Source organism: Alexandromys fortis, unplaced genomic scaffold, assembly GCF_014885135.2.
Source record: "Alexandromys fortis isolate MF-2015 unplaced genomic scaffold, M_Fortis_MF-2015_v1.1 scaffold_22, whole genome shotgun sequence".
Lineage (NCBI taxonomy): Eukaryota > Metazoa > Chordata > Mammalia > Rodentia > Cricetidae > Alexandromys > Alexandromys fortis.
The window spans coordinates 5,602,850-5,630,073 of NW_026067900.1; the positions used below are offsets into that span (position 1 = coordinate 5,602,850).

General features: G+C 47.7%; 1 protein-coding gene across 5 annotated transcripts in view; it reads right to left on the minus strand.

The window, feature by feature from the left end:
- The window catches only part of Cgnl1 (cingulin like 1), a 153,455-nt gene that overhangs the window by 91,056 nt on the left and 35,175 nt on the right, over positions 1 to 27,224 (minus strand). For 3 of the 5 annotated variants that reach the window (XM_050124390.1, XM_050124382.1, XM_050124406.1), the window contains 7 exons: positions 18,923 to 20,512; positions 17,912 to 18,006; positions 16,046 to 16,151; positions 8,553 to 8,654; positions 7,670 to 7,818; positions 6,608 to 6,743; positions 411 to 623 (listed from right to left, as the gene is read on the minus strand). In XM_050124390.1, coding sequence (XP_049980347.1) covers positions 411 to 623; positions 6,608 to 6,743; positions 7,670 to 7,818; positions 8,553 to 8,654; positions 16,046 to 16,151; positions 17,912 to 18,006; positions 18,923 to 20,497 — 2,376 coding nt within the window. In that variant the 5' untranslated portion in view covers positions 20,498 to 20,512. Of the gene's footprint in view, positions 1 to 410; positions 624 to 6,607; positions 6,744 to 7,669; positions 7,819 to 8,552; positions 8,655 to 16,045; positions 16,152 to 17,911; positions 18,007 to 18,922; positions 20,513 to 21,786; positions 21,963 to 27,224 lie in introns of those variants that run through there. The other 2 variants (XM_050124399.1, XM_050124373.1) reach the window with 2 other exon arrangements.

Below are 27,224 nucleotides of genomic sequence, written 5' to 3' on the forward strand. Positions count from 1 at the left end.
AAAATCTCACTTCTTGCAAAAAGCACTTAAATCTTTACCAATGTCGCCGGGCGTTGGTGGCGCACACCTTTAATCCCAGCACTCGGGAGGCAGAGGCAGGCGGATCTCTGTGAGTTCGAGACCAGCCTGGTCTACAAGAGCTAGTTCCAGGACAGGCTCCAAAAGCCACAGAGAAACCCTGTCTCGAAAAAAACAACAAACAACAACAACAACAACAACAAAAAAAAACAATCTTTACCGATGTCCAAGCTTACAGGCTAAAAAGAACAGAAGCTAAAACATCAAGCTATTCCTTGTCAAAAAGCCCATCGCCATCGTCAGAGAAGAAGCCAAGGGGAGTTGGCATGGAAGAGTGGGCACAGCCTCTCATCTGGTCACATTTTGACACCCTCTATGGATGGCGAGCTCACCTTGGTTGCCTCCTCCACGCTCTCCCTGAGGGCCTGCAGCTCGGCATCGTACTGTTCCTTCAGCCTGTCCATCTCCTGGTCATGGCTGGAAACCTCCTCCTTCAAGGCACCCTTCAAGGCAGTCAGTTCGCGCTCCCGCTTTCTCAAGAGATCTTCCTGCTCCTCTTTGGCGAGGAGCAGATCCTGAAGGTCCCGTTTGGCCTGCAGGAGCTCCTAGAGGGGAAATACAACCGCAGAGGTGAGGAACAGACATCTTAACCAGTGGCCCAGCATTTGCCCTTCAAGACTGACCATCAGGTTTACCACTCCCTAGTCCTGCCCACTCTCTCCTTCCCATGCCACACACCTTTTGAGACAATTTGTGCTTCTCAGAGGCCCTTATTCCCTTGGGGCTTCCTGACTTAGTTTCTTTAAGATTTATTGTGACTGGGCTCACTGTCATGGCTTTGGGAGAAAGTCGTTTCTTGTTTGGTTTTTCTTTTGCTTGACAGGTTCTCACGTAGCCTAGGCTAGCCCCAAACTTGCTACAAAGCTAAGGACATCCCTGACCTTCTGCATCAACCTTCATTTAAGTGCTGGATTAGAGCCATGCACCAATACCAACTGGTTGATGTGCTTCTGGGGCTTGAACCTGAGGCCTCAGACATGCTAGGCAAACAGTCTACCCAATGAGCACCCCCCCGCCTGACATGTTTTTTGCAACTCATTTCCCATCGGAGCCACGGCCCAGCATCCTGCTATATAGAGACCTTACATACTACTGCGCTCTGCAGCTGAGCTGACTTACTGCTGTCTGCTACCCGGCCCTCAGGATTCTGCACACAGTTCAACTCTCTCCATGCTCCTGGCGCTCAGGACAACCTTGTTCCTCTCTCTCTTGCCCGAGGACAGCATGGCATTCACATTTTGCCCTCCTGCACTGTCAAGAGCTCACAAAGAGTCACAAAACTGGGGCCAAAGGTTCCATTTCAAGCCACATTCCCCAAGCCCAAGGGCATCTGGCTGAACAGGAGCAAGTCCTGCCACAGGACTTCTTTTGTCCTGGATCTCTCAGTAGCCAGGACCTCCCACACCTTGGATCCTCACTGTGCACCAGGCTTTGCCTCCACCCGAAGCCCTCCACTGAAGTAGTGCCAGCTGCCCTGTGTGTTCAGGCCCATTTCCTGGAATCTCGGCTAAACGTCTTCAAAGCATGACCTTGGTTCACAGGTTCACACCTCTCAATAGCCATCTGCTATGTGGCTTCTCTGGTTCCCCTTCTCTGGTACCAAGACAAGAGCATGCGGTGTCCTCCTCTTCCAGTTTCATTTCTGTTGCTGTGCTAATACCCTACCCAAAGCCACTTAGAAGAGGGAAAGGAGGGAAAAGGAGGAGGAGGAGGAGGAGGAGGAGGGGGAGGAGAAAAGGAGGAAGAGGAGGAGGAAGAGGAGGAGAAGAGGAGGAGGAGAAGAGGAGGAGGAGAGGAGGAGTAGAAGAGGAGGTGGAGGAGGAGGAGGAGGAGGAGGAGGAGGAGGAGGAGGAGGAGGAGGAGAAAAGGAGGAGGAGGAAAGGAGGAGGAGGAGAAAGAGGAGGAGAAGAGGAGGAGGAGAAGAGCGTACTAGTAGCACCGTCTACTCTGGGAGTGAATAAGTCACCCTGTTCCTTAGGGCGGAACCTCAAGAGGTCAAGATTCTACCAGCTCTCGCTTCTCCCGGCCTTCTGAGTACAAACACACCCTAGTCCGGTCTCCTTAGCCCCTAGGGATTCAGAGCAATAGCTGCTGCTGGACCCTGAGGTCTCTGAGAGCACAGGCTACTTGCCATTCAAGAGGTGTGTCACTGCTGGGGGAAGAGAAACCCTTAGCTCGCTTATTTTAAATTAATGGTGTGTGTGTGTGTGTGTGTGTGTGTGTGTGTGTGTGTGTGTGTGTGTGTGTGTGTGTGTCGGGGGTGCTGTGGCAATGAGACTCTGTGGAGTCAGTTCTCTCCTTCCATCTTTACAAGAACTCAGGCCAGCAGGCTACCCAGCGAGTGCCTTCACCCACTCACTGAGCCACATCATCGACCCTAAATTATTTTTTAGCATACAAAGTAATGAGTTTAAAAACAACCAACAAGGGAAGTCTTTCCTTTCCTCCAAGATGAGCAGATGAGGCAAACAGGTGGGAGATCCCCACACAGACCAAACTTTAGCCCCGCCAGAACCAGAACGCCCCCAGCAGGCACCGACGAGCTCCCATGAAGCCTGGAGACCCATCCCTGAGGCCAAAGAATTCCTGTCCTAACCACCTGGGTGTCCCTGCCCATCTCATCTCTTTCTGAAGAGGAGCAGAACTCACCCATCCTTGTTGCCATTGGCGACCTCTCTAGGACTTGCTGGCGCCTGCTGCCAGCAACTTCAGAGCAGCCCTTCCTGCTTTTATTCTCACGCAGTTTTCAGTTGTCTTTAGATAGGGCAGTTCCTCTCCCCCACCCTTATCTCCTGTAGGATGTGTCTGTGTTTGTGCTGCTGCCAAGGTGTGTCAAGGATCGAGGATTTTTCAGTCCATTCTACGCTGTCACGCTGTCAGGGTGTTATCTGTGGCTCGGGCTGTCGCTTAAGTGGGCCACGCTGCTTGAATCCAATCAGATTACACCTTGCCGCATCACACAGCAGTGTCCAGAAGGGAGACCAACAGGCACATAGGGTTTCCAACTTCACATCAATAGGAGGTTTAATCGTATCAAATGAAGAGGGGAGAAAGTAGGAAAACTTCACACTACAAACAAGCCTACAGCGGAGGGACAAGCTCCCCTGGAGACTATCATCAGGGAAAACAAGGAGAAACAGAATCACAGTCAAGATAGGCCACATGCGACAAGGAACCAGCCAATCCACAGCTAGCGTGGGGCCCGGGAGACAGGGGCCGACTCAGCAGGTAGGATGGGTGCCAGTTCCCAGGCCTAAGAACAGAATCTGGTCCTCGGGACCCCTGTGGTAGAAGCCGAGAACTGACTTCCACAGTTGTCCTCTGATGTCCTGCAGCATGACAAGGGTACCTCATATCCACGTCCACAAAATAAACAAATAATGCAATAAAACATTTAAGTAAGACAAAACAAAAAACTCTAGTGCATATGGGGAACAGGCGAGGGAAGAGCTAGAAGGTTAACTGTGCTTGGCGGTTTCTGCATGAGAATATTGTTTCTAAAGATCCAACAAATGACTACTCAGAGAGACCAGGATCCATTCATAAATGAGGAAGTTGGAGTTCTGAGATGCTGACACCCCCAACATCACACGTCTGGGTATGGGGAGCTGGCTCAATGCGTAAACCACTTGCCTTGCTACCACCAGGACCCTAGATCAATTCCCAGAAGACAGGTGATTAAAAAAAAAAAAAAAAAAAAAAGGTCAGGCTCAGTGACACGTATTCCTGGGGATCCCTGGCCAGACACCTTGCTAGCACACTTCGCAAGTTCTAGGTTTATCTCAGATATCAAGGTAGGGCTGACATTTGAGAAACAATTAAGGTTTTCCTCTAGAACCCACATGTTATACATATATATATACACACAATCACACACACACTAAAAAAACATTTTTAAGTTTTTTAATTTAAAAAAATTTGTAGTTCTCAGATCCTAGGGATGTAGTTCTATCCTCAGCCTCACAAAAAGCAAACAAACAAACAAAAAAAATGGGCAAGGTAGACAGTGCACATCTACAATCCCAGCATGTAGGAGGTAAAGAAGTCAGGAGAATCAAAACTTCAAGGCCACCCTTGGCTACCTAGTGAGTTAGAGAGTTTGAGTCTGAACTACAAAAGAAAGAGTTAACTTTACCAAAAAGAAAAAAAAAGTTTATAGATCCAAGAATTCAACAAATAATAAATCTTTCTTATTGTTCATCAATTCTCAGCCTAAGCAAACAAATATTCTCTAGTATGCTTTCCTTTAAACTATCTTCTTAAACACAGTCTCAGTATATAGCTCTGGCCACTCTGGGACTCCCTATGTAGACCAGGCTACCCTCTCACTCACAAAGATCCACCTGCCTCTATGTCTGGCTCCCCCACCCCCACACATGTTATTTTGCAGATTCCATGTATCTCTGGGTTGGGATGGAGCCAGGGCCAGAGCATGTCTGTCCCTGGCAGGCACAGGGCCTCAGCTTCAGTTTCCAGCACCTTGGTAAGAAGAGAGGTTTATGATAAATCTGAACTGATAGATACACGGGCTCACAGAGCATCCGGGCGTCAACCATTTTCAAACACTCAAAAGCTTATAGATTCAATGTCCGCTGTGTTTTAAGAGTCAGTTCTCAGGCAAAAGCCACGGAAAACTTGGCCCCAGCTCTAAAGTGTTATCGAATTTCTCCCGGCTACTTCTTATTAAGATGCAAAGAATGACTTGAAAGTGACTAGGAGCCGGGATCTTCCTTTTACTGCTGTGCAAAGTGTAGATGGTATTGTGAAACGTTGCTGGAAAGACAAAGGAACGCAGTGAGGGACTTCCCGGGGCAAAGCACATCATTGACATAATTGCTAACATCCCCGCTCCACCTCCTCCTTCTGCAGATTACACGGTATGTCAGGAGAGTGACGCACAAGGACCCCAACTGCAGCATGTTTAAGAAGAGGTGTGCTCTGCTCCCATTGCAGCTGTGGCCTGAACACACACCAGAGCCAGAGTCCACGTGCTCATCCCCACCAATGCACACAAACCCGCAAAGCTATCACCACGTCAGGTTCAGGAGTTAAGGATGGGGGTCGGGGTGAGGCTCAGTTGGTAGAGATCATTTATGAAGCCCAGGGCTTAATCCTCTGCACAGCGTAAACTGGGAATGGAGGGACCCACCAGCAAGCCCTGCACTTGGGAGGTGGAAACAGGAGGATCAGAAGCACAAGGTCATTCTCAGCTACATAGCAAGTCTGAGTCAAGTCTCAGCTACATGAGGCCCTACCTCAAAAAATAAAATAATAAAGTAAAACAAAATAAAATAGCATGCAGTTCATCTTAGAATTACTTCATTTTAGAAAAATATGGTAACTTACTCTGTCATTCAGAAGTATGCTGCACTTGAAATGGGGGAAGCAGCAAAGATGACAGACTGCACTTGACTGTGTTAAAGGAAAATGTGCAATACTAGCGCAGGGTGGGGTGAACGGAGAGAGCAGAGGATGAATATAGTCCAGGGCACAGCAGCGCAGACTACACAACCCAGGGCATGGCCACGCAGACTACAGATCCCAGGGCATGGCCACGCAGACTACAGAAACATCTCTGTCCTCTGAAAGCCTAAGTTCTCCACTGACATCATTTCTGGGAATTTATCCTTAGGGAAAATTTTGTTTTAGGGAGAGGTTCATGTCACCCAGGCTGGCCTTGAACTCCCTAGATTAATTGTACGTAGACTCAGAGATAATAAGAGTTGTGTATTCAGACTCATCGCATGTATATCATAGAAACCATAAACGTGTTAGTTACTACAATGGTATTGTAACTATTCAGAAAGTTCCCTCAAAAAAAAAAAAAAGAGTAAAACATAATCCTACCTGTAATTTACTTCAAAATAGTTCAGACACATAAAAAATGAATAGATGAGCAGAAAAATTAATGTAGGAATATGAGAAAACACTGAGAACTCCTTGATCTGTGTTGAGAACTGATAAATGCTAATATACTATTCTCCGTGTGTGAGTACAGAAGTGTGAGCATGTATGTGTCTATGAGAGCATCTGTGAGTGTGTAAGAGTGTGAGTTTATGAGTGTGAGTGTATGAGTATGAGCATGTGTGTGTGAGAGCATCTGTGGGTATGTGAGAGTGTGTGTTTATATATATGTGAGTGTGTATAAGTGAGTCAGGGGTACAGGGCAGACGTCACCTCTGATGTCGTTCCTCAGATCCCACCTACCTTGTTTTTTGACACAGGATCTCTGGGCTAGGGGCTCACTGAATGGCCAGCACACCCTGAGACCTATCCATCTCTCCTCCCACACTAGGGTTACGAGTCCAGCTATTTATTTTTGTAGATGGGTTCTGGGGATTAACCTCAGTTCCCCATATCCCTGGGCCCTATCTTCCTATTGTTCACAATGATCAAGACAATGATGGCCTCACAGAACCTAAGTGCAGAAACCGGTGGAACAAACACACACAACAGAAAGCGGCTGTCTAGCATCCACCCCTGAAGCCCATCCTCCCAGGCAGGTGACAGCTGACCTCCAGCCCCTTACCTCGATCAAGGCTCCCTTCTCCCTGTCCTCGGACCGTTTGGTACTGTCCAGTTCGTCATGCATTTCTGACAGTTGGTCCTGCAGGTCTCGGATCTCTGTCTGGTGCTGTTCCCGCTCCATCTTTACCTGGAACAGCCTAACGGGGGACAGGGGGTGGTGGTCCATCAGAGAGGCCCCTGGGATCCTCAGTCCTCACTTTCGGGCAGTCACATGGCCATCTGCAGCCCTAAGAAGCCCCCTCAGGACTATGGTCTAATTTGGTCAAGATATTAGATGAGAACTCAAACCAACAAAATGGGACAGATTTGTAGGGACGTTCTCTACCAGAAAGAGATCACAAAGTACTAGAATTTGGACATAAAACATAAGGCAATGTCTAAAACCAAAGAAAACCAAAACTATAAAATAGGAGAACCATCAAGTTAATGTCTGCAGTCAATCCTGATTGTTAGTTTGATTAAACTGAGATGCACCTAGCAAAATCCATCGCTGGGTAAATTTGCAAAGCTGTTTCCAGAAAGGAAACCAGACCTTGATTTTAGATTCCTTTGCCACTAAGTTTCACAGGCTAAAGCATCAGGGGAAGCCTTGGAGTTACTCTTCTTGTCTATGGGCTGAGCAGAAGTCTAAGTATCCACCACAGAGATCAACCCATTCTGGAGAAAGCAATCAGGCTGGGAGACTGTGGACCCCACAGGCTAACGTACTTTGGAGACCAGACCCAGGCTTATCCAAACCATAGTCTTAGCTGTCAGGCTCAAGATTCCCACCTTAGTCATTACACATCACCCTCAGGGCCCCCGCCTCACACTTGCCTGCCAGAAGATCCCTGTTGGGGCTGAAGTTTTACAAGGCACACTCAGGGTACACAACGGATTTAAATAATTATTAACCTCCCTGCTATAGCTCCGGCTGCACAATTTTGTAAGAAGTGGGGAGAAAAGAAAGGTGAGTGGCCTTGATAAACACTTGGAGGGCTAGGAGGTATGAAAAGGACAGAGGGTTCTAGCCACCTATGACTCAGGAATTCAGGCAGGGCAGGGGCTCCAGCCAGGCACTCACTCCTCCAAGTTCCTCCGCAGCTCGCCTTCACTGTCCTCCAGCCGGCGCTGCAGGGCGGCCATCTCCTCCACTTGGCTCTGGTGCCGGCCTTGCAGCTCTTCTAAGTCCTCTCTCATCCTCTCTCTCTCCTCCTTGGTGTTCTGATGGTTCTAATGGGAATCAGTACGATTCTAAGACACCTGTGTTGTCGCTCAGTACGGAAGCCCCTCCCCTACCGTGTTGCCCAGGCTAACAGCAAACTGGCTATGAAGCCGAAGAGGGTCTGGAACTCCTGGTCTTCTTGCCTTCACCTCCCGAGCACTCAACAGGGGTGCACGACCTTGCCTGGGTTATGAGGTGCTGGGGCTGGAACCCCAGGTTCTATGTGTACCGAACAAGCACTTTTCCAGATGAGCTACAGCCCCAGCCCGGAAGACCACTTGTGAACACTAGTGAATTCCATGTACCGTTCCTTCGTTATTAAATGACTTAATCAAACCATGTAATTAAGGTTCAAAAGTTCCAGAAAGAATATGAAATATTGGTATTTAGTGAATTGAACACTTTTAAAAGACAAACACAAACACAGCTAGACCTCATGTTGCTGTTTCTATTACTTCAGTCTAAATGCTGCATGTAGTGGCAATAAGTTCCCCATGAGTCTGCCTGTCTCTAACAGTATTTCTCTTGCTCAAAGCAAACCATTTCTATGTGCTCCAGTTGCTTTAAAAAATTCTTTGGCCAGCAGCCACCAAATTCAGAGGAATGTGCTCGGGGATGACAGGAATGTTTCTTTTAGGGAGGAAATTTTTTTTGGACTTTTACCTCACCTGGACATCCTAATGTGTTCTAAAAATCCTTTATCATCCAGGACAGAAACGGGAAAAATATGAGAGCCTGATACCTTGGTCTCTAGCTGCAGCTGCCTCTGTAGTTCAGACACTTCTAAGGTCAATTTGTTCTTCTGCTCCAATAGGTCTTTGATATCGGAGGAAAAATTCGAAGCCTGCAATTAATTACAAAGATATCCTCAGTTAAATGCTTGAGATGCTTTGAATTCTCCTCCCCCACAGTAACACGGGGATGTAAGGGATGCGACACAGCCCTGATGGTGTAAGACCCAGTCACGCGAAACCATCCCTCTCCCCGAGTTAACGGTGCCGCTCCTTCACCATTTATTTTACATTTTTCACTGTGGTTCGGGGACTACTTCACCAGATTCCCACAGTGACTCACTCTTGAGGAAGGTGGTAGATTTACTGGATACCTTTCAAACATATTATGAAATAATAAGATACTAAAGCTAGAACAAGTGTCTGCCTGTTTGGGTGTGCGTGCGGAAAACCAAGGATACCCTCGGCTGTTGTTTCTGAGGCACCTTAAAAAAAAAGATAAAAGCTCACTGGCCTGGGGCTGGCTAGATAGGGCGGGTGGCTGGCCAGTGAGCCTTGGGACCTTCCTTTCTCTGCCCTCCCAGTAATGGAATTTGGGGGGGGGGGCAGGGGATAGTTAGGTGGAGAGCAACTGAAGAAAGCATCCAATCTAGAACCCTGGCTTCCACACGCATCATGCATGAGCACACACATGAATAAGCACACACAAACACAAACACACACACACATAGATATCCCTCTCGTCCCCTACCCCACCCACCCCCAACCCTGCCAATACAAGGCTCACTACCAAGAGCAAATCCCAGAGTGACCCGTGGGACTGAGATGCTACCCTCGCTAACAAATGTACCAGAGGATCATGGTAGGATAAGGGAAATCCCTATCCTTTCTACTCAGTTCTGCTCTGAGCTTAGAATAAATAGCTCTAAATACATCCAGTTTATCAGGCGTGGGCTGTAACTCAGTACTACGTAAAATTGCCTAGTACACGTGAGGCCCAGTGCTCAATCAATCAATCACCACAAAACAAAACCAACCAATAAGAATAATTTATTACTTTAATTCAAGAGGGAAAAGAGCCCAATGAAGGAGAAAAGCAACTCATGTTGAACCAAGAAGCACCTGGGGAATTAGATATCATAAGCAAAAGGCCAGTCTTGGGATAAGGGTATAAGGAGGTAAGAACCCACAGGAAAAGCTACTTTAAGAAACGATGACAAAACAAAACAAGACAAAACACCCTTTTGGTTTCTGAGATGATTCTTACGCTGTATTATAAGCAAAACAAGATTCCAAAAGTTCACCAGAAACCTAGTGTCTAAGAGGCAAGGAAGCCAACCAAACGCCACAAGTTGTGCTGACCTGGGGGGATGCAGGAGTCCTAACTCAGAATAAGTGACATCCTCACGTTCATCTGAGATCTGAGAAGGGAGCATAGTCACGCCATGGGAATGAAGGTAAAACCCTAATGAAACCCACCTTGGCAAAGCCTAGAACAACAGCATGATGGTGACCCACCGTTGACTTAGCTCTCAGGAGAAAACTCCACCCTTCGGTAGAAGGTACGACAATCTGCTACAAAGGCAAGTTGTCATCCACTACCCAGCATTCAGTTAGAAAATCCTGGGTGTCTAAAGCAGCAGAGAAAAACCTGACTAATCATAGAGAGAGAAGACACAGCAGGAGTGAAATGACCCGGGCAGAGAAGTTAGATGAGAAGGGGTCAAAAGAGCTATGAAATTTTAAAATATAGAAAACTATGAACAAAATGGATTTAAAAAAAATGATGGTTTCCCAAAGGCAGAGTCTAGAAACACGGTCAAATGGGCATCAGAGTTGTCAGCACAATGCTTGAAGCTGAAGAACTCATTAGGTGCCTCTTAAAAGACTGGTTCCCTAGGGGCTGGGGACTTGGCTCAACAGTTAATGCTCGTTGTGTGGGCAAGCTTAGATTCCCAGAACCTGCACAGGTGGCCGGGTCAGTGTGGGGGCTCACCTGTGATCCCCAGAACCCACACAGGTGCCGGGTCAGTGTGGGGGCTCACCTGTGATCCCCAGAACCCGCACAGGTGCCGTATCAGTGCGTTCTGGGTTTGATGAGAGACCCTGCTCCTTAGATTGTGGTTGAAGAGGACTGCGGAAAGACTCTCTCCATCAGCTTCAGGCCTCCACACACATACGCCCATGTGCGCGCGCACACCACAAATGCATGCATGAGAAGAAAAGGAATATTCTCAAAGAACAAGGGGGGTGTTTGGGGGACATTCTAAAAAATTAAACCTTTAATCTTAAAAAAAAAGATAGAGCTAACAAACAAAATAAATGAATTTTAAACATTAAGAGAAAAGTGCACACCTTCAATCCCAGCAGTCCTAAGGCGGAGGCAGGCCAGTCTCTTGAGTTCAAGGCCAGCCGGGTCTACAAAATGAGTTCCAGGACAGCCAGAGCTGTTATAGAAAGATGAGAGAGACATACAGACAGACAGACAGACAGACAGAATCCAGAGTATATGATATGCCAAATGAAACGAGAGAAACAGACACACACACACACACAAACACTCATATAGACACACATGCAGATACACAGAGAATAAGGAAGATCATTAAAAAAAAAAAAAAAGTAAAATACAGCCAGGCAGTGGTGGCACACACCTTTAATCCCAGCACTTGGGAGGCAGAGACAGGTGAATCTTCATGAGTTTGAGGACAGCCTGGTCTACAAGAGCTAGTTCCAGGATAGGCTCCAAAGCAACACAGAGAAACTCTGTCTCAGAAAACAAAACAAAACAAAAGTACAATACATAAAACTGGAATGTAAGGAGAACAGAATGTAAAGGAAATATTCAAAACAAATGGCCAGGGCGTTTCGGAGCTGATGAGTGCCAGAAGACTATGAAGTCAAGGACTCAGGTTAAACACAAGAAAACCACATTCGGGCACATCACACTCAAACTTCCCAAAACGGAAGACCAAATATTCAAAGCAGCTGCAGGGCAAAGATGTATCGCCTCCGGAAGAACAATACTAAGAATCTGCCCGCCTTCCAGGGGAGCCGTGGGGGCCAGAAGACAAATGTGCCCCTAACTTGATCAGATTCAACAATGCTCCCTGAACTAAAGAGCCTCAAACACAAGAGTGGACAAAGGGCAAATTGAGCAAACGCTGAGAGAGTCCAACACCAGCAGAAAAGACCACACGCAGAACAGAAGAGTTCCCTGGACGGAAGAACACGGCCCTCAACAGGAAGCCCAGAAGGAGCGGATGTGACCGGAGGGTGAACAGACCAAAATGAAAGACATGAGATGGACATGGAGGGCGCAAATAAATGGGGAGAAGATCAGACACATGAGATGTCAACCTGAACAAAGTGACAGGCATGATCAGTGTCAGCCCCAGACAAAAGTCCTTGTTTTTCTTTCCCCTCCCCTTGCTTTTCTTAAAAGAATTATTATGATGATGATGATGATGATGATGATGATGATGATGATGATGATGATGATGATGTGTATGATGCACATGTGTGCAAGTATGTGCAGGGGCATACAGAGACCACAGATGTCTAATCTCTTGGAGCTAGAATTACAGTGTGAACTACATGATATGGATGCTAAGCACGAAGCTCAGGTCCTCTACAAGAGCCCACTTTTAACCTATAGGATTTAAGGGACAAAGTCAGAAGGCAGACATTACCAGATTTCAGAGCCTAAAGATATAGTATAGATCTGTCTGGAACTGATACAGCAGAAGAGACACAGAATTCAGACGGCAGAATGGAGGGTCCTAGTGTCTGGGTCTTGTGTGCACCACTGGTAGGAGAGTTAATGGTTCCACCACTTCCTGAAGCCAGTGTCAGTACGCACAGTAAAACTTCTGCCTGATGTAGGACCTGGAAGCTCACACCTGCTTATATGCCAAAGAAATGAGTGTGTGTCCATTAAAAAAAAAAAGTAAGTGAACAATAATGTTTAATGTCTACTGTAGCTTTCCGTTAAGAGTCCCAAGCTGAGGGCTGGAGAGATGGCTCAGAGGTTAAGAGCATTGCCTGCTCTTCCAAAGGTCCTGAGTTCAATTCCCAGCAACCACATGGTGGCTCACAACTATCTGTAATGAGGTCTGGTGCCCTCTTCTGACCTGCAGTCATACACACAGACAGAATACATAATAAATAAATAAATATAAAAAAAGAGTCCCAAGCTGAAAATGTCACCAGAAATACACTAGTACACACACACACACACACACACACACACACACAGATCAATATGTAATAAAAAGTAGTTACTGATCAGTATAATATTAATGAGCTTCACTGACACAATGTTGAAGACATAACGCTGGAGAGACAGCAATCAGGTGAGTCTTTATATGAAATTTAAGGAAAACTAACCGAGGTGATAGGTGTCACCATACGATTACCTCAAGAAAGAAGGGACGTGACTGACAGGGAAAGAACATTCAGGAAACTTCTGGGTGAAAGGAGCACCCTGTCTGTGACCTGAGTAGGATTTGCACAGACGCAAATCTGTGATGAAAATACAGAGAACTACACAGCTATGATTCCCAAGATTTACTTTCAGTTCGACCCCAATAAACCAGTATAAAATTATTTGTTCTCTGTGAGTTCGAGACCAGCCTGGTCTACAAGAGCTAGTTCCAGGACAGGCTCCAAAACCACAGAGAAACCCTGTCTCGAAAAAACAAAAGAAAAAAAGTATTTGTTGATGAAACACCTGTTGTGTGACGTTCTTTAGGAACCAGTGTGTCTGAGCAGCCAGTCCTTCCGTATCCTAACCTCCCTCCCCCAATTGTCCCAATTGCTCCCAATTGTCAAGCAGGCTTTCCTGTCCCACCCTCAGCCTTGGCCTGTCAGCAAGTGCAAATAAATACATTTGGGTCAAAGGGGCTTTTCTCCTTTCAGTGGTTGTGTTCCCAGCGAGAAGAGGGGCCAGATTAAACAGTCCGTTAGGAGGTATGGCGTCTGATCGGAGTGCGACTATCAAGGGCTCTTGTTTCTTTTCTACTGTGGAAGTGATAACAGGATGAAGCTCTCAAGAGGACTTGGCTAAAGTCCTACAGCTAAGTGGTGAGGCCAAGCGATAAAAGCAGAAATCTAAGCTATAAGAGGCAGCGTCAAGACTCGCAAGTGGCTGGTCCAGGTGTGGGCTGTGTGTCGTAAACCTAGAAGAGGCAGATACTTCTCAGGGACGGTGGGACGGGACAAGAGCACCACAGTGAAAGCACAGGAGTGCCAGGTTTTCCAGTGGAATGAAGGCAGTCCCTCTCTGAGCCTAAGTCTAACCCAGCGGGACAGATCACATACAAAAGAGGGAAAGAGGAAGGAAGGGAAAGAGGCAACAGGAGAGAAAAACAGGGAGGAGAAACAAAAGGAAAACAAAAACAAAACTCTATCTGCTTTGCAGTTCCCAAGATGGTCTCGGTCCATAACGAAAACACTCTAACATTCTCCCCTAGGGAATCACTCAGCATACTCCCCAAAGATTAAAACTCCAAAATTTTGCCAGCAAAGGATCAGATTCAGAACATAAGAAGAAGAGAGGGGGACACTGTGTGTGTGTGCCAGAGATCTCAGCCTGTCTTCCTCGAACCAGCAGGGCTTCTTAACTGATCGCTCTCTAATCTTACCTCTCTCTGAAAGCAGCAAAAGGAATGAGCTTTTGCAATACAACAGCATTTGTGTCTGTCGGAGAGCACTTGCCAGGCACGCATGACGCCCTGGGTTCCACACAAATGGCTGTGGTAGTGCACACCTGTAATCCTAGCACCCATGAGCTGGAGGCAAGAGAATTACGAGTTCAAGGCCAGCTTTAGCTACATGAGATCCTGTCTTAAAAGAAAATAAAAACATCTTTTCTGGTAGCCTAGAAAGGAACGTCCTGTCTAGCTTTCCCCACATCCTGGTTTGGGTAGCAACTACATAAAATTACTTCAAGAAACATAAACACAGCAAAGTCACAATTCTTAATATTGCCTGTGCCATTCTTCCAACCTAGACTTCCCCGCCTCCCTGCCTCCTTCACAAAGGACGCTTTGACTTTGGACATCTTATTTGCAGAAGGGACATGCTGCCTTTGCTGCCTTCCTCAGTTCCGGCTGACTGCTCCAAGCCCGTAATCCATAATGACAATCTTAATATCAAGTCCAAAGGCTGTGTTCTCCCCAGAGCATGCAAGTAAATAAAATGCAAGAGGAGTAGTTGTGATTTAAATTTAAAGCTTTATCAAAAAATATTAATGTTAAGAAATAAGAGAGATTCAATACCGGTACACTCAAGAGGCACAGGCAGACAGATCTGTGAGTTTGCAGTCAGCCTGGTCTACATGGTGAGACCCTGTCTCCAAACAAGAACTATCAGAGAGGAGGACTGGGTGTGAAAAACAACTAAAATTCATTATATATGTGTGTGTATATTAAATTGCCAACAAAATTTTTTAATGGAAAGAAGAATTAGGTACAGCTCCTGAGAGCTGTGTATAGCAAATTGTAGTTTTAAGTTCCCAAGTCAGAATCACCGTCCTGTATTACTCATACACACACACACACACACGTGCACACGTACACACACGCACGCAAACACGCATACACACACACTGTCCACTACAACCCTCACTCACAGCACAGTCATGGGCATGTTGAGTGCTTACACACATGTGCACACTTACATACACACTCTCTGCCACAGCCTGCACACTCATAGCACAGTCACAGGCATGTTGAGTGCTTGAACACATGTGCACACTTGCACACACACCCGCTGCCACAACCTGCACACTCACAGCACAGTCACAGGCAGGTTGAGTGCTTGCACACATGTGCACACTTGCACACACACATCCTCCACCACAGCCTGCACAGCACAGTCACGGGCAGGTTGAGTGCTTGCACACATGTGCACACTTGCACACACACTCTGCCACAGCCTGCACACTCACAGCACAGTCACAGGCATGCTGAGTGCTAGAGCTCGTCTAGCTGATCATTCAGCCGACTCCTAATGTTCTCTGTGTTTCTTAAGCAGGTCATGCCTTCTCCAAGATGGTTGGCTCTAGAAGTATTTCAGATTTAGGGTTATTATTTTGGGATTGGAATATCTGCATGGATATAAGGAGATATTTTATCAACACAATTAGAAATGCAAAATTCATTTAAATGGCATAAATTTCTAGTACACAGAGCCCAGAGGTGATCTGATACAATGATTTTTAACAACTTTCTCATGAAAAGAAGTTTGTGTTCGTGTCCCTGCGTGTGGTCAGGAATTGAATTTTCCACGCGAACCGTGTCAACACTAAAGAAGTTTGGGGTTTTAGGGTATTTGGGATTAGGATGTTTAACCTGTGTTTACTGCCAGACTGTCCTTCTGAGGCACTGCTTGCTCCTTGAGGAGACATCCCACTTTCTGCTGTCAACAGCAGCTAAAGAAACCGGTCCCTCCCCATGGTTCTCAGTAAATACGCTCTACAGGACACAAAACTACAACTTACTTGGTTATTTCCTTGTGCACTCCCTGCTGCTCGAGACTTTAAAGTCTGGATTTTCTCAAAGACCAGGTTGACTTTCCTTTTGGTGGCATCCTCATTGTCTGTGCTTCTGGAAAACACCAGCAGAGAAAACATTCAGGGATGAAGCCATCAGCCTCAAGATGTCCTGAACATCCTTACGCTCACAGCGAAAACCCTTGGAGAGAAACTGCGAGCGGTCTGAGGGACTTAAGGCTACAGAAAAACCAGGGTTTGATGGGCAGGATGGAAGGACAGCACCACTCAGTTTCGGAGAGAGATGTCCATTCCCAAATATCTGAGCATGGCAGACACACGATCTGAATCAAGCAGGGTGAAAATACAGTAAGCTGTTCCTTGACTCAATGCTCATATTTGTCCCAAAGGGAATTAAACACACCCACTCATGCTTTTAAGTCTCAAGCTAGAAAGATGTTGGAGGATTTTTAACTTATGGCCTCTGTTTAAGAAAAAGAAGCCCCGGTGCCAAGACCGTCCAACAGCAACCCTTTGTGTCTGCTTCCACGGCTAAACAGATCATCTTACCACACCCCTGGCAATTAAGGGATTTAAAATAAAATTCCTCAAACAGGCACCTACTATTAACTTCGGTCTTACCTGTCTCTCAACAAGTCAAGTGAGAAAGAAAGGAAAGAAAGGGGGAAGGTGGGAGCAGAGGGAGAGAAAGAGAGAGAGCTCAGAGAAAGGGAAGGAGAGGAAAAGGAGATGGGAAGCAGGGAGAGGAAGGAAGAGAAAGAATTTTAAAAACCACAATCTTCTACCTTAATTTTACAGGGTGAAGCCCTTCACAGGCAGTATTAAAAACTCTGGGGTGACTTTTAAGGCCCTGTGTTGTATTTTGAACCCCCTTTGCCAGCTCTGTAGGGCTGACAAGTCAATCATAAGTCACAGCACCCCGACACCCAGTGTTGACAGCTGCATGTCTCAGGTGGCTGACTTTCATTCACGTCTAACTTGGACGCCTCTGCTTTCTTCTAACCATTCCATAAGAGGCTGGGACAGAAACTTCAGATTCTTGCGCCAGAATTGCCGCATGGCTGGCACGGAGGCAAAGAACCCAAGTGGTTGGAACTGAGTTTCCAAGATGGGCAGGGCAAACGTGGCTCTCAGGTGCCTCCGGCATGCTTGACCATCGTGGAAGCCTGGGCTTGGGCCAGGCCTCTCTCTCAGAGAGAGGAGGAGCTTCTTCCAATAAGGGATGATGGAGACTGCTGTGGCAGGGAAGGCCTCAAGGTGGGGCGGCCCCAGCTCAACACTGACCGGAAGACCTCCCCATCCCTGACCTTGTTCTGATGCAGTAATGGTCTTTTTAAAAACATTGATTTAAAGGCAGGGGAGAGATGCAGTGAGTGAAAGGCTGAGTGTGGATCCCAGAACACACAAAAGCTGGGCACAGTGGCACACATCCATAGCCCCAGGGTATGGAGACAGAGACAGGCAGACCAGGGGCTTGCTGACGAGCCAGGCTAGCTGAGAAGTGGGAGCTCCTGTTCAGTGAAGAAGGTGGAGGGTGATAGAGAAGGATACCTGGCTTTGACCTCTGACCCCCACATGAGCATGGATGTCAAGTACACCTGTACACACATGTGCACAGACATGTATTTCTCCTGGACACGCGCATACACAAATATAAGCTCTGTGTTTTTAACTGACTTACAAAGAACGTCTTGTCCTTCCCTACCCCCTGTACCTAGTTGGCAACTGCATCCAGAGACGAACCCTCGGCTGGCTCAGGTAGAACAGGAAAGAACAGTTAAGTACAAAGCCTCAGATACAAGTCAAGAGCCCCACCAGGAATGGCAAAGACTTTGTTCCGTAAGGACCACGCACCCTTCTTTGAGGTAATTGTAAAGGATCTGCTTGGCCGTCTCCTCGTTGGTTTGCTGCGTGAGCTCCTGCTGGCCCTTTAAGAGATCTGGCGTGGCCTGGAACATAATGAAGTATATTATTAGACCAAGAGGGTAACACTCCCAGGAAGATGGCAACAACCTTGAAGGAGTGGCTTCTAGCACACTCCTTTCCAAAACCAATTTGTCTGGCCAGCCTCATCATCCTGACACCTATAAGTTTTGGACCCTTGGGCAAGTGACTTCTCATCCCCCTGTGCTTTCTCAGAACATGAAGATTAATAGCAAGGCTTCACACAGCTGGTGCAAAGCAATCACAGCATAACACCGGGAACTTACCAGCCTTATCACTGTTTTTATGACTGTTATGATTGCTTTTAACTGTGACCATCAAAACACTCCATGTGCCACTTAGACCCTATCACTTTGCAATTAACCTAAATGAAGGTTAACCCAATTGCTCAGACCAGAAACCAACCTAGCCATAACCCAATTTCAGGAATAAAAGTATATGGATGCAAACCTAACCTCCGAATCTGTGGGTTGACACTCGTTCTGTAGGCGTGCAGACTTCACACCCGCGAAGAGAAATGGAGACTCTCTGTCACGTACTATTTGACAGGGACGTTTGCAGGAGCTGGGAGCACGAGTCCAGAACCCATGAAAAAGTGAGGCCCTGCACACGCCCATCATCCCAGCACTGGGGAGGTGGAGACAAGGAGCATGTAGACAGTGTGGCTCCTTCAGTGAGCTCGGGGTCCAGGGAGAGACCCCATCTCAAAAAGTAAGGTAGAGAGCAACGGAGGAAGCCACTGGATGGCAGCCCATGGCCCCCACACACAAATGCAGCTGGGCACCTGTGTGCACCTATATGCAAACATGCACTTTCACACACCAAATCACCAAACGTGCCCTTACAGATTCAAGACCTAGGACACTCATTCCTAGGGTGCGTTGCTCGGGCCACTTTGAAAGGGAAGAACACAAGTGTTACCTGCGTATTAGAGTTGGAAGGAAATGTCTTCACGGAAATTTTCTTGGCACCGGAATCCGGTGTGGCAGCCACAGCCCGGTTCTGTAACATCAACGTGGCGGTGGCTATTTTGATTTCTTCCTCTTTTTTATTCTGCGCTGGAAGGGAGCTTTCCTGGCTTCCTTTGTTCAGAACTTTCCCATCTTTGTTCTGCAGGGGAGCCTTGGTGTGGGCACCCTGGGTGGCACCCTGCAGTTTTGCAAGGGTGCAGCTTGGGCTGTGTTTCCCACGCTGCTCCGGGGCCTGCGACCTCTGCGGGAAGACCTGGGATGGCCGGAGGAGGTGTTCGCTAGACTTGCCCAGGTTCCTGCTGAACTCGGTGAGGTATTCTGTATTTCCCTGGAGACCAAACGGAAATGCGCTATCTACGCTTCGGGATCTTTTCCTGTCCTCCGGATTGATCCTGTTTCTCTTCCCAGACCTTCCTCTTCTCTGATGCCCGGGCTTTTGGTCAAATTTTTCAATTAACTGGTCCACACCAGGAATAGAGCAGGTGTCGATATCCCGGCCAGTTCCTGGCAAGAAGGGGATATACCTTCGGTTTTCATGGCGGTTGACGTTGTCCGCATGGATGGCACATTCCTGATCATCAAGTAAAAATCTGTACAAGGAAGTGGCTGAGGTGGGAGTCGTGGATGACGAAGATGACCTCCGGGACCGAGCTCCGTCCAGGATGGGTCCTGCGGAATCTTGTCGCCGGAAGGGTAGTACATCTGGCCTACTTTTCTTGGTTTCGGAGAAGACCTGTGGGCTGGGGGCAGTTGGCGATTTCCGTCGAGGGGAAAGGGCCTCCTCTCCCACCCCCTCCTTGGTGCACCTCTGGACATTCACGCACACTGAGGTCTGCTTTTGAGGGTCTTCTATGACCACGGAGCTGCAGAGACGGATTGCTGTCGCGTTGGTTTTGGCTAGATCTTCCAAAGTAGGGCTGTTGGGCTGGGAACCGCAAGGTTTGGAAAAGGAATTCCGAGGCTTCTTGTAGTTGGCCCCTTCCTCCGGTGCGTTTCTCAGCCAGGGGCTCTCCGGAGGATGATGCTTTTTTGAGCTTGCCTCATTCTTTTCGGGGTCATAGGGTTGCAGGAGCTCCGGGTGCCTCTGATAGTTGAGCACGTGGGGAAGTTTTGTGGGCCCGTCTTTGCGTTCTACAACTCCATTCCTGCCCTCATGGAGGGAAGCCTGCTTCTGGTTTCTTATCAGGCTGGTTGGCAGGTATGGGTTTTCTGGAAGCTGCAGCTCCTCCGGACTGTTCTCCTTCAACATGCTCCCGTTGCTGGGATGTAAGGACATATTATTTATCACTGATGATGGGAACGCTGGCCCGTTTTCTGGAAAAGGTGTACCTGCTAGACAGCGTTCGGTGTTATTCAGGACTATGTAGGGGTGGCCATCAATTCCCTGGACCCTGATGCTGACACCATAGGAGCCTGCCTTTGAGGACTGGGAATTCCTTGGCTTCGGGGCGTCATCACTAGCGAGTCTCAGGTGAACCCCATATTCCTGCTGAACATGTTGGTATTCACCAAAATACAGCTCCATGACTCGCTGTCCCGGCTGGCAGGAGGAAAGAGGACGTTACATTAGAATCACATCTGTTTAAGCAAAGGTGAGGATAAGAGGAGGGGAAAATGGTTCACAGCCAGCTGGACATGCTAAACAGCAAAGGGACTCCAGAACCCACGGCTGAGTACTGAGCTTCCCCGCACTCCTTTCTGGATGTCCTTGAGCCCGAGAGCTGGCTGGCTTGCCAACACTGGCTGCAGTCCTGGCCCGAGGGCAGTCTCTGGTGTAATGACCTGGCCTCTAGCATAGCCCCGCTCTGGTTTCCAGCTATTCTGGACATTTTTTTCTCCCTTAGTAGGTTTCCTCACACTTTGTGCTATTTATTTTTAACCAAGAGAGTGTTCTGGCTGCCAGCAATTAAGAACGAGGTACTTTTCCATGAAAACTGAGGCTTACCTTTAGTCTTCCCTTCCTCTGCCAATTTCCCTCCCAAAACACTATCAGCCTTTTCTTTAGTACACATCTGGCTTTAAAATCTTTGACATTTATTTATTTTGTGTATATGTGTGTGTACATGTGTGTAGATGCACGTGTGCCATAGTAAGCACATGACCAGAAGACAACAAGCTGGAGTCAGGTCTCAGCTTCTACTATTACACCCCAAAATTCGAACTCGGGTCATCATGCTTTACAGCAAGCACCCTCACCCACTGAGGCATCTAGCTGTCTGCCCCTATTACTTTTTTTCTTGAGACAAAGTCTTATGTGTCCCCAGCTAAATCAAACTTGCTATGTAGCCAAGAATGACCTTCAACTCTGATCCCCCTGCCTCGACTTCCTGAGCTCTCAGATTGTGAGGTTTGTCACCATGCCTGGTTTACACAGTGCTGGCGCAGAGAACCTGATTCAAATACCATCTTACACCTGTCAGAATGGCTAAAATAAAAAACACCAATGATAGCCTTTGCTGGAGAGGTTGTGGAGAAAGGGGTACACTCATCCATTGCTGGTGGGAATGCAAATGTGTGCAACCATTACCGATCTTTTGTGAGCAGTGCTGGGGACCAAACCCAGGGTCTACCAGGTGCTAAGTCAGCACTTGACACTGGGTTTGTTTGTTTTTAAGAGCCTCTATATAAACAAAGACATCCACTGGGGCTCCTTTGTGTGTTCTGTTTATTAAATGGAGTTTCTTTTTATTCACCAGTAATCTCTCCTTATGCTGGCTTTTCAATGGAAATATTTCTTCTGATATTTATTAATGAGAAGTTCAACTAGGGTTTTAAGAGTCCTTTGCCACCGGTACTGCAATTAACACTACTTACATTTCAGTCTTTGAATATGGCCACCATGGTTTATTCCAATCCCAGCTCCAGGCTGGCGAAGCAATCCACATAATCTGAATTTCATAAACCAGCCGCAATTCACATTTCCTTGACAACAAACCTCAACTCGATATTTTCTCAAAATGACATTTCTCAGCTGAGTGAATGTAGATTTCCTATCCAATCAAAGCATAAACACTGAATTAATGAATAAACCTGAGAGTAGCCGGTCTCCACTTCAGGGCACCAGGCCTGTTGTAAGATCCTAGCACACATCACAGACACATTTGATCCATCAGGCAGCCCCACCAAGGGCTTACATAATTTGGCAGTGAACGCTGATCAATTGCCAGGATGCAACATTGTAGCACTTTGGCAATACAAGTGGTGTTTTGGAGTGGAAATCGGGCTTTCTGAAAAGGCAGCTAAGTGATGATAATTGCTTTAGTGAGTGAGCTCAATGGGTATGTGTGTGGGAACAAAGACTCAACTCTCGGCAGAGCACAAGAACCATGCCAGACGGAGACGTGTCCTCTCTCTGGGCCATCACACATGATCAGGGAGCATGATTAGTCACGTAAAGCTGGTGTGTGTCCCTACTTCTCCTCTCTAACGCCCAGTGGCCTTGTCAGGCATATCAGAGGACATCCTGGCTCCCAAGGAAAGGCAGCCATACCATCGTCAATCTTACTGCAGCTTCCTCTCCTAGGACAGCGATGCCCTAGCATTCCGCTTGGTGCCTGCCATCAGGGCTCAAGAGACTCGTTTGATTTGGGTGGCTAATCACACTTTGCCATACGAGTTATTTAAAAGAGCAACAAGGAGGGAGGTGGACAGCTGGTGAACCTCAGCAAATCTTTGATCAAGTCCAGGAAATGAAAAGTGAGCCGTGAGCCAAAAGGGAATTTCCCCTGAGCGTGATGCCTTGACTGTCTCAGTCAGAGGGAAGCCACTGGCAGGCTAGGAAGAAATAAGTTAAAACTTCAAATGGCAACATGGTTACTCCTAAAGGCATGCCTGAAGGGTGGTGGGAAGGCCGGGAGTCGGGGGGGGGGGGGGGGGGGGGGGGGGGGGGGGGGGGGGGGGGGGGGGGGGGGGGGGGATAGCCACACTAGAACCTCTACTTGATGTAAGGGAGGCTGAGGAGATGGCCCGTCACACAGCATGAGGACCTGAATTCCACACTCAGAATTCATTAAAACATTAGCTCAGAACATTTAAGGGGGGGGGGGGGCAGAAGCAAGTGCAGACCTGGAGTGTGCTGGCCAGAATTGGTAAAGCCAGTGAGAGACCCCTGAGGTGAAACAAAAGGTGGGTGGCACCTGAAGAACCATACCCAAGGTTATCCCTAACCTCCATATGGATGCGCACACGCACGCATGCATGCACACACACACACACACACACACACACACACACGCACGCACGCACACACACAATTTAAAATTGAAAAATAAGAGTAAGCCACTAGACGCCTAAGATGAACAATATGCAAAGCTACGTCCCATGTCCCCAGATCGGAGAGAATGCCACAGTCTTCTCTAAACCAAGCATTGTGTCCCATGGGCACTTCCTGCAAAGACAGGAAGCTGTCAAAAGTTCTATGATTCCCAAGGCAGCTTCCTGGCACCCAGGAAAGTCTTTAAAACTCCCTGGGGAATCATGGAAAATGAAGGTAAGGTCTGAAAAGGAGAACAGGGCTCAAGGGGCTTGAATTTTAAATATTTTTAATTATTTTTCACTTTTGAGCATCTCTGTGTGTCCGTGTGTCTGTACACTTGAGGGCAGGTGCCCGTGGAATCTGGAGAGCATCAGATCCCCTGGAGCTGGAGTTACAGGAAGGCAGTTATGATCTGCCTGAGGTGGGTGCCAGGGACAGAACGCGAGTCCTCTGCAGGAGCAGCTCTTGGTAACCTAGCCAGCTCTCAAGCCCCAGTTATTTTACTTCGGGGGTAGGAGTACGAATCACTGTATCTTTAGTTCTGAGTGCTACAGCTCTCCGTCAAACAACCTCATTCTAAGAAATGGCACAAAAGAAGGAAAGTGGTCGTGAGATGGTTCCTTTTAACAGGGCTGGAGACCATAGCAACTCGACCAGGGCTCTCAAGATCTGGGTCACTTGGACGAACCCATACAACCTATGCCTGGGCTATGGTGAGTTGAGGATTCCCCTCTGCCCTCAGGATGCCCACTTGCACCTTTCTGCGTGGATGGTCTCTGGCTGACCTATCTGACTTCTCTATCTTGGTAGCATACAGATGACCTCTCTGTTTGTGGCATTTTTATGTTCCCATACGAATTTTTTAAATCTAGTGGCTATGAGCTGGAGAGAGGGCTCAGTGGTTAAGAGTACGCGTCCAGCACGTATATGGCTGCTCACAGCTGTCTATAACTCCAGATCCAGAGAATCCAGTGCCCTCTTTTGGTCTTCATGGCACTGTATGCCATGCGGTACACAGGCATACATGCCGGCAACACCCAGATACATAAAATAAAATAAATCTTCCCCAAAAGTCTGAGCTGAGAAGAGACTATCAAAGGTCACATGCCATGCCCACACTTCCAGTGCACACCCACACACTGAGGCCTCCTGTTTTCAGGCGCTGGAAAAACATAGAATTCATGCGCAAAATAAATACTTAAGGCCTGTTCACATCTTGACCCTTGAGACGATTTCTAATAGCTTCAAAAATAGAGCCAAGATGCAGAGAAGGCCAGCCGTGGCCTGGAGACGGGACTCGGTTGGTAGAGCGCTCACTTAACAAGAACAGAGGCCTGGGTTTGATCCCCAGCACCACACAAACCCAGAGATGGTGCTTCCTGCTGTCACCCTAGCATTGGCAGGCGGAGGCAAGAGAATCAAAAGCTGAAGCCCCTGGTTACATAGCAAGTTTGAGGCCAACCCAGGCCGTTTGAGAGGCCAGTTTCAAAAACAACAACAAATAAAAAACAGAAGGGGGTGTTGCTGGAGAGATGGCTCAGCAGCTGAGAGCACTGGCTGCTCTTCCAGAGGACCTGGGTTCAAGTCTCAGGACCCACATGATGGCTCACAACTATATGTAATGGTTGACACTCTCTTTTGGCCTCTAGGCGCTCTCTCTCTCTCTCTCTCTCTCTCTCTCTCTCTCTCTCTCTCTCTCACACACACACACACACACACACACACACACTCTATCTATCTCATACACAGATACACTAAATCTTTAAAGGGTAAATAAATATATATTTTTAAAACAACAGAAAGGCACAGCTAGAAGAGAGAAGAGGGGTGGTATCTATTACTAACTCAGGGAACAAAGTCACATCCCAGCCGGGTACACACATCACCTCCCCGAGTGTCTTCTTATCTCTAAGGTCAGGCTAGCAAGGAAGACTTTATGAAATGAAACATGAGACAGCTGAGTCATGTACAGTGCCTGCTAAATGAAAGGGCTCAAATCTGGAAGCAAACAACAACAACAACAAACCAACATTGTATTTATGGCCACAAGAACACTGGTGGTGTTCGTGTTTTTAAATACTTAGGAGGCAAAAACTTCCACTCTTGACCATACAACACCAACATTCTAAAATAATTTATTAACTAATTAAGAAAGCAGAGGGCAGGGAATCTAAAGTACAACGCTATGTCCACAGATGAGCTTTTATAAACATTGCCGACTGAATAAACGGAGCTCCTCACGGCGCCCTGGGCACAGCCAAGGTCTTAGGCAGACAGCAGCTCCTGCCATCGGGGCTTCGATCTCCCATGGGGAGCCCAAGACAGAAACACAATAAAAGGGTAGAGAAGCACCCCAAATCTCCAAGCCCAAATCTGGCTTCTGAAGCTTCCTCAACACTCACTGCTACCCAGTCAGGGTAGACACAAAATAAAACCTGCTGGCCAACTCTGACATACTTAAATCTACACTCAAGACAAACAGCCAAGGAAAAAAAACCCACTTCCTAAAAACGCATGGAGTCTTCTCAGATTTCTGTCTTGACCCGAGTAACATGAGGTCAGCTCAGCATGGAGAAGCCATTCAAAGGCAGACATAGCTTCACTGTGCCTGCCTGAGGACTGCCACTAACCACGGCACCAAGGATCACAAGGGAGGGGACATCCTGCAGATAACTGCTTGTCTACACTATGAGGCCTGACCTGGATTATGGCCTATACTTTCTTTCCTTCCTTCTCCCTTCCTCCCCTTTTTTCCCTCCCTCCCTCTTTCCCTTCTTCTCTCATTTGGTCTTCTGTAGCCCAGGATGGTCTGGAACTCACTCCATAGCTACTGAGAATGACCTTGAGTCTCCTGCCTCCACCTTCTGGGTGTTGTGCATCATCAAGAAAGAGTTTACAAGGTGCAGAGGGTAGAACCCGGGGCTTCAGGCACTCCAGGCAAGCTCTATCAACTCAGCTACATCCTCAGCCGGGGACTGTCAGTGCGTTCACCTGTGAAAAGCCCACTCTCTCCCCAGGTCTCACCTACGGGGACAGCTTCCGACTGATGTCAGACACCAGCACTCAGCTCCGAGGAGCTCAGCACAGGCCCAGTGGCAACAGCTCCTCTGGCAGGCAATTCTGTACCTCCAAACCACACTTTAAGCTTTTTCAGACACGCTCATTGCGGCTACATGGCAGACAGGAGGCAGGATCCCTCCTTTATATCCTTTGGGCCAGACCCTTGGAGCACTAGTGTGGACAATATTTTCACCGCCTAAGAGATATACAAGTTCTGTTAGGTTGGTCATTTCCTCCAGGGTCTCACGCACAAGTCAGGAGCAGCCTTAGGACTTACATGAGATCATCACTGGGTCTTACCGTGTCCCTGTCTCCCACTGTGTATCTGGTATAATTATCCTCACCTGGTCGCTGGAGGACCCTGGACCAGCACACATCCCTGCATCCCTCACTACATCTCTGTGCCCACAGCGGCATCTCATCTGGCAGAGCTCAGTGGGGATATCACACAGCCATGCCTTGCTGCTTGCCACGTGTCTCATAGAGAGTACACTGAGGGAATAAATGAATGGGGAGTAGAGGACTCACTGTCCACGTGTACAGGTGAGTTCCTTTACATTTAAATGGCTGACGGGGAGGGCTGGGAGATGGCTCAGTGAGAATGAGGTGCTGGGTTTGAATCCCCAGCACCCAAGTGAAAAGTGGGGCATGGCCACATGACCCTATAACCCTAGCATTGGATATGGGGCAGCCTCTGGGGGCTTGCCATCCTGCCAGCCTAGCAGAAACAGTGAGCTTCTGGTTTGCTGAGAAAGCCTGTCTCAAGGCAAGAACAATCAAGGAATGTTGTAATATGAGCGGAGGGGCTGCATCCCCAGCACCCCGGCCGCCTGCTAGCTTATGCTCCAAAATAATTACACGGACACTGTATTCTTTTAAGCACTGCTTGGCCCATTATATCTAGCCTCTTCTCGGCTAACTCTCGCACCTGGACTAG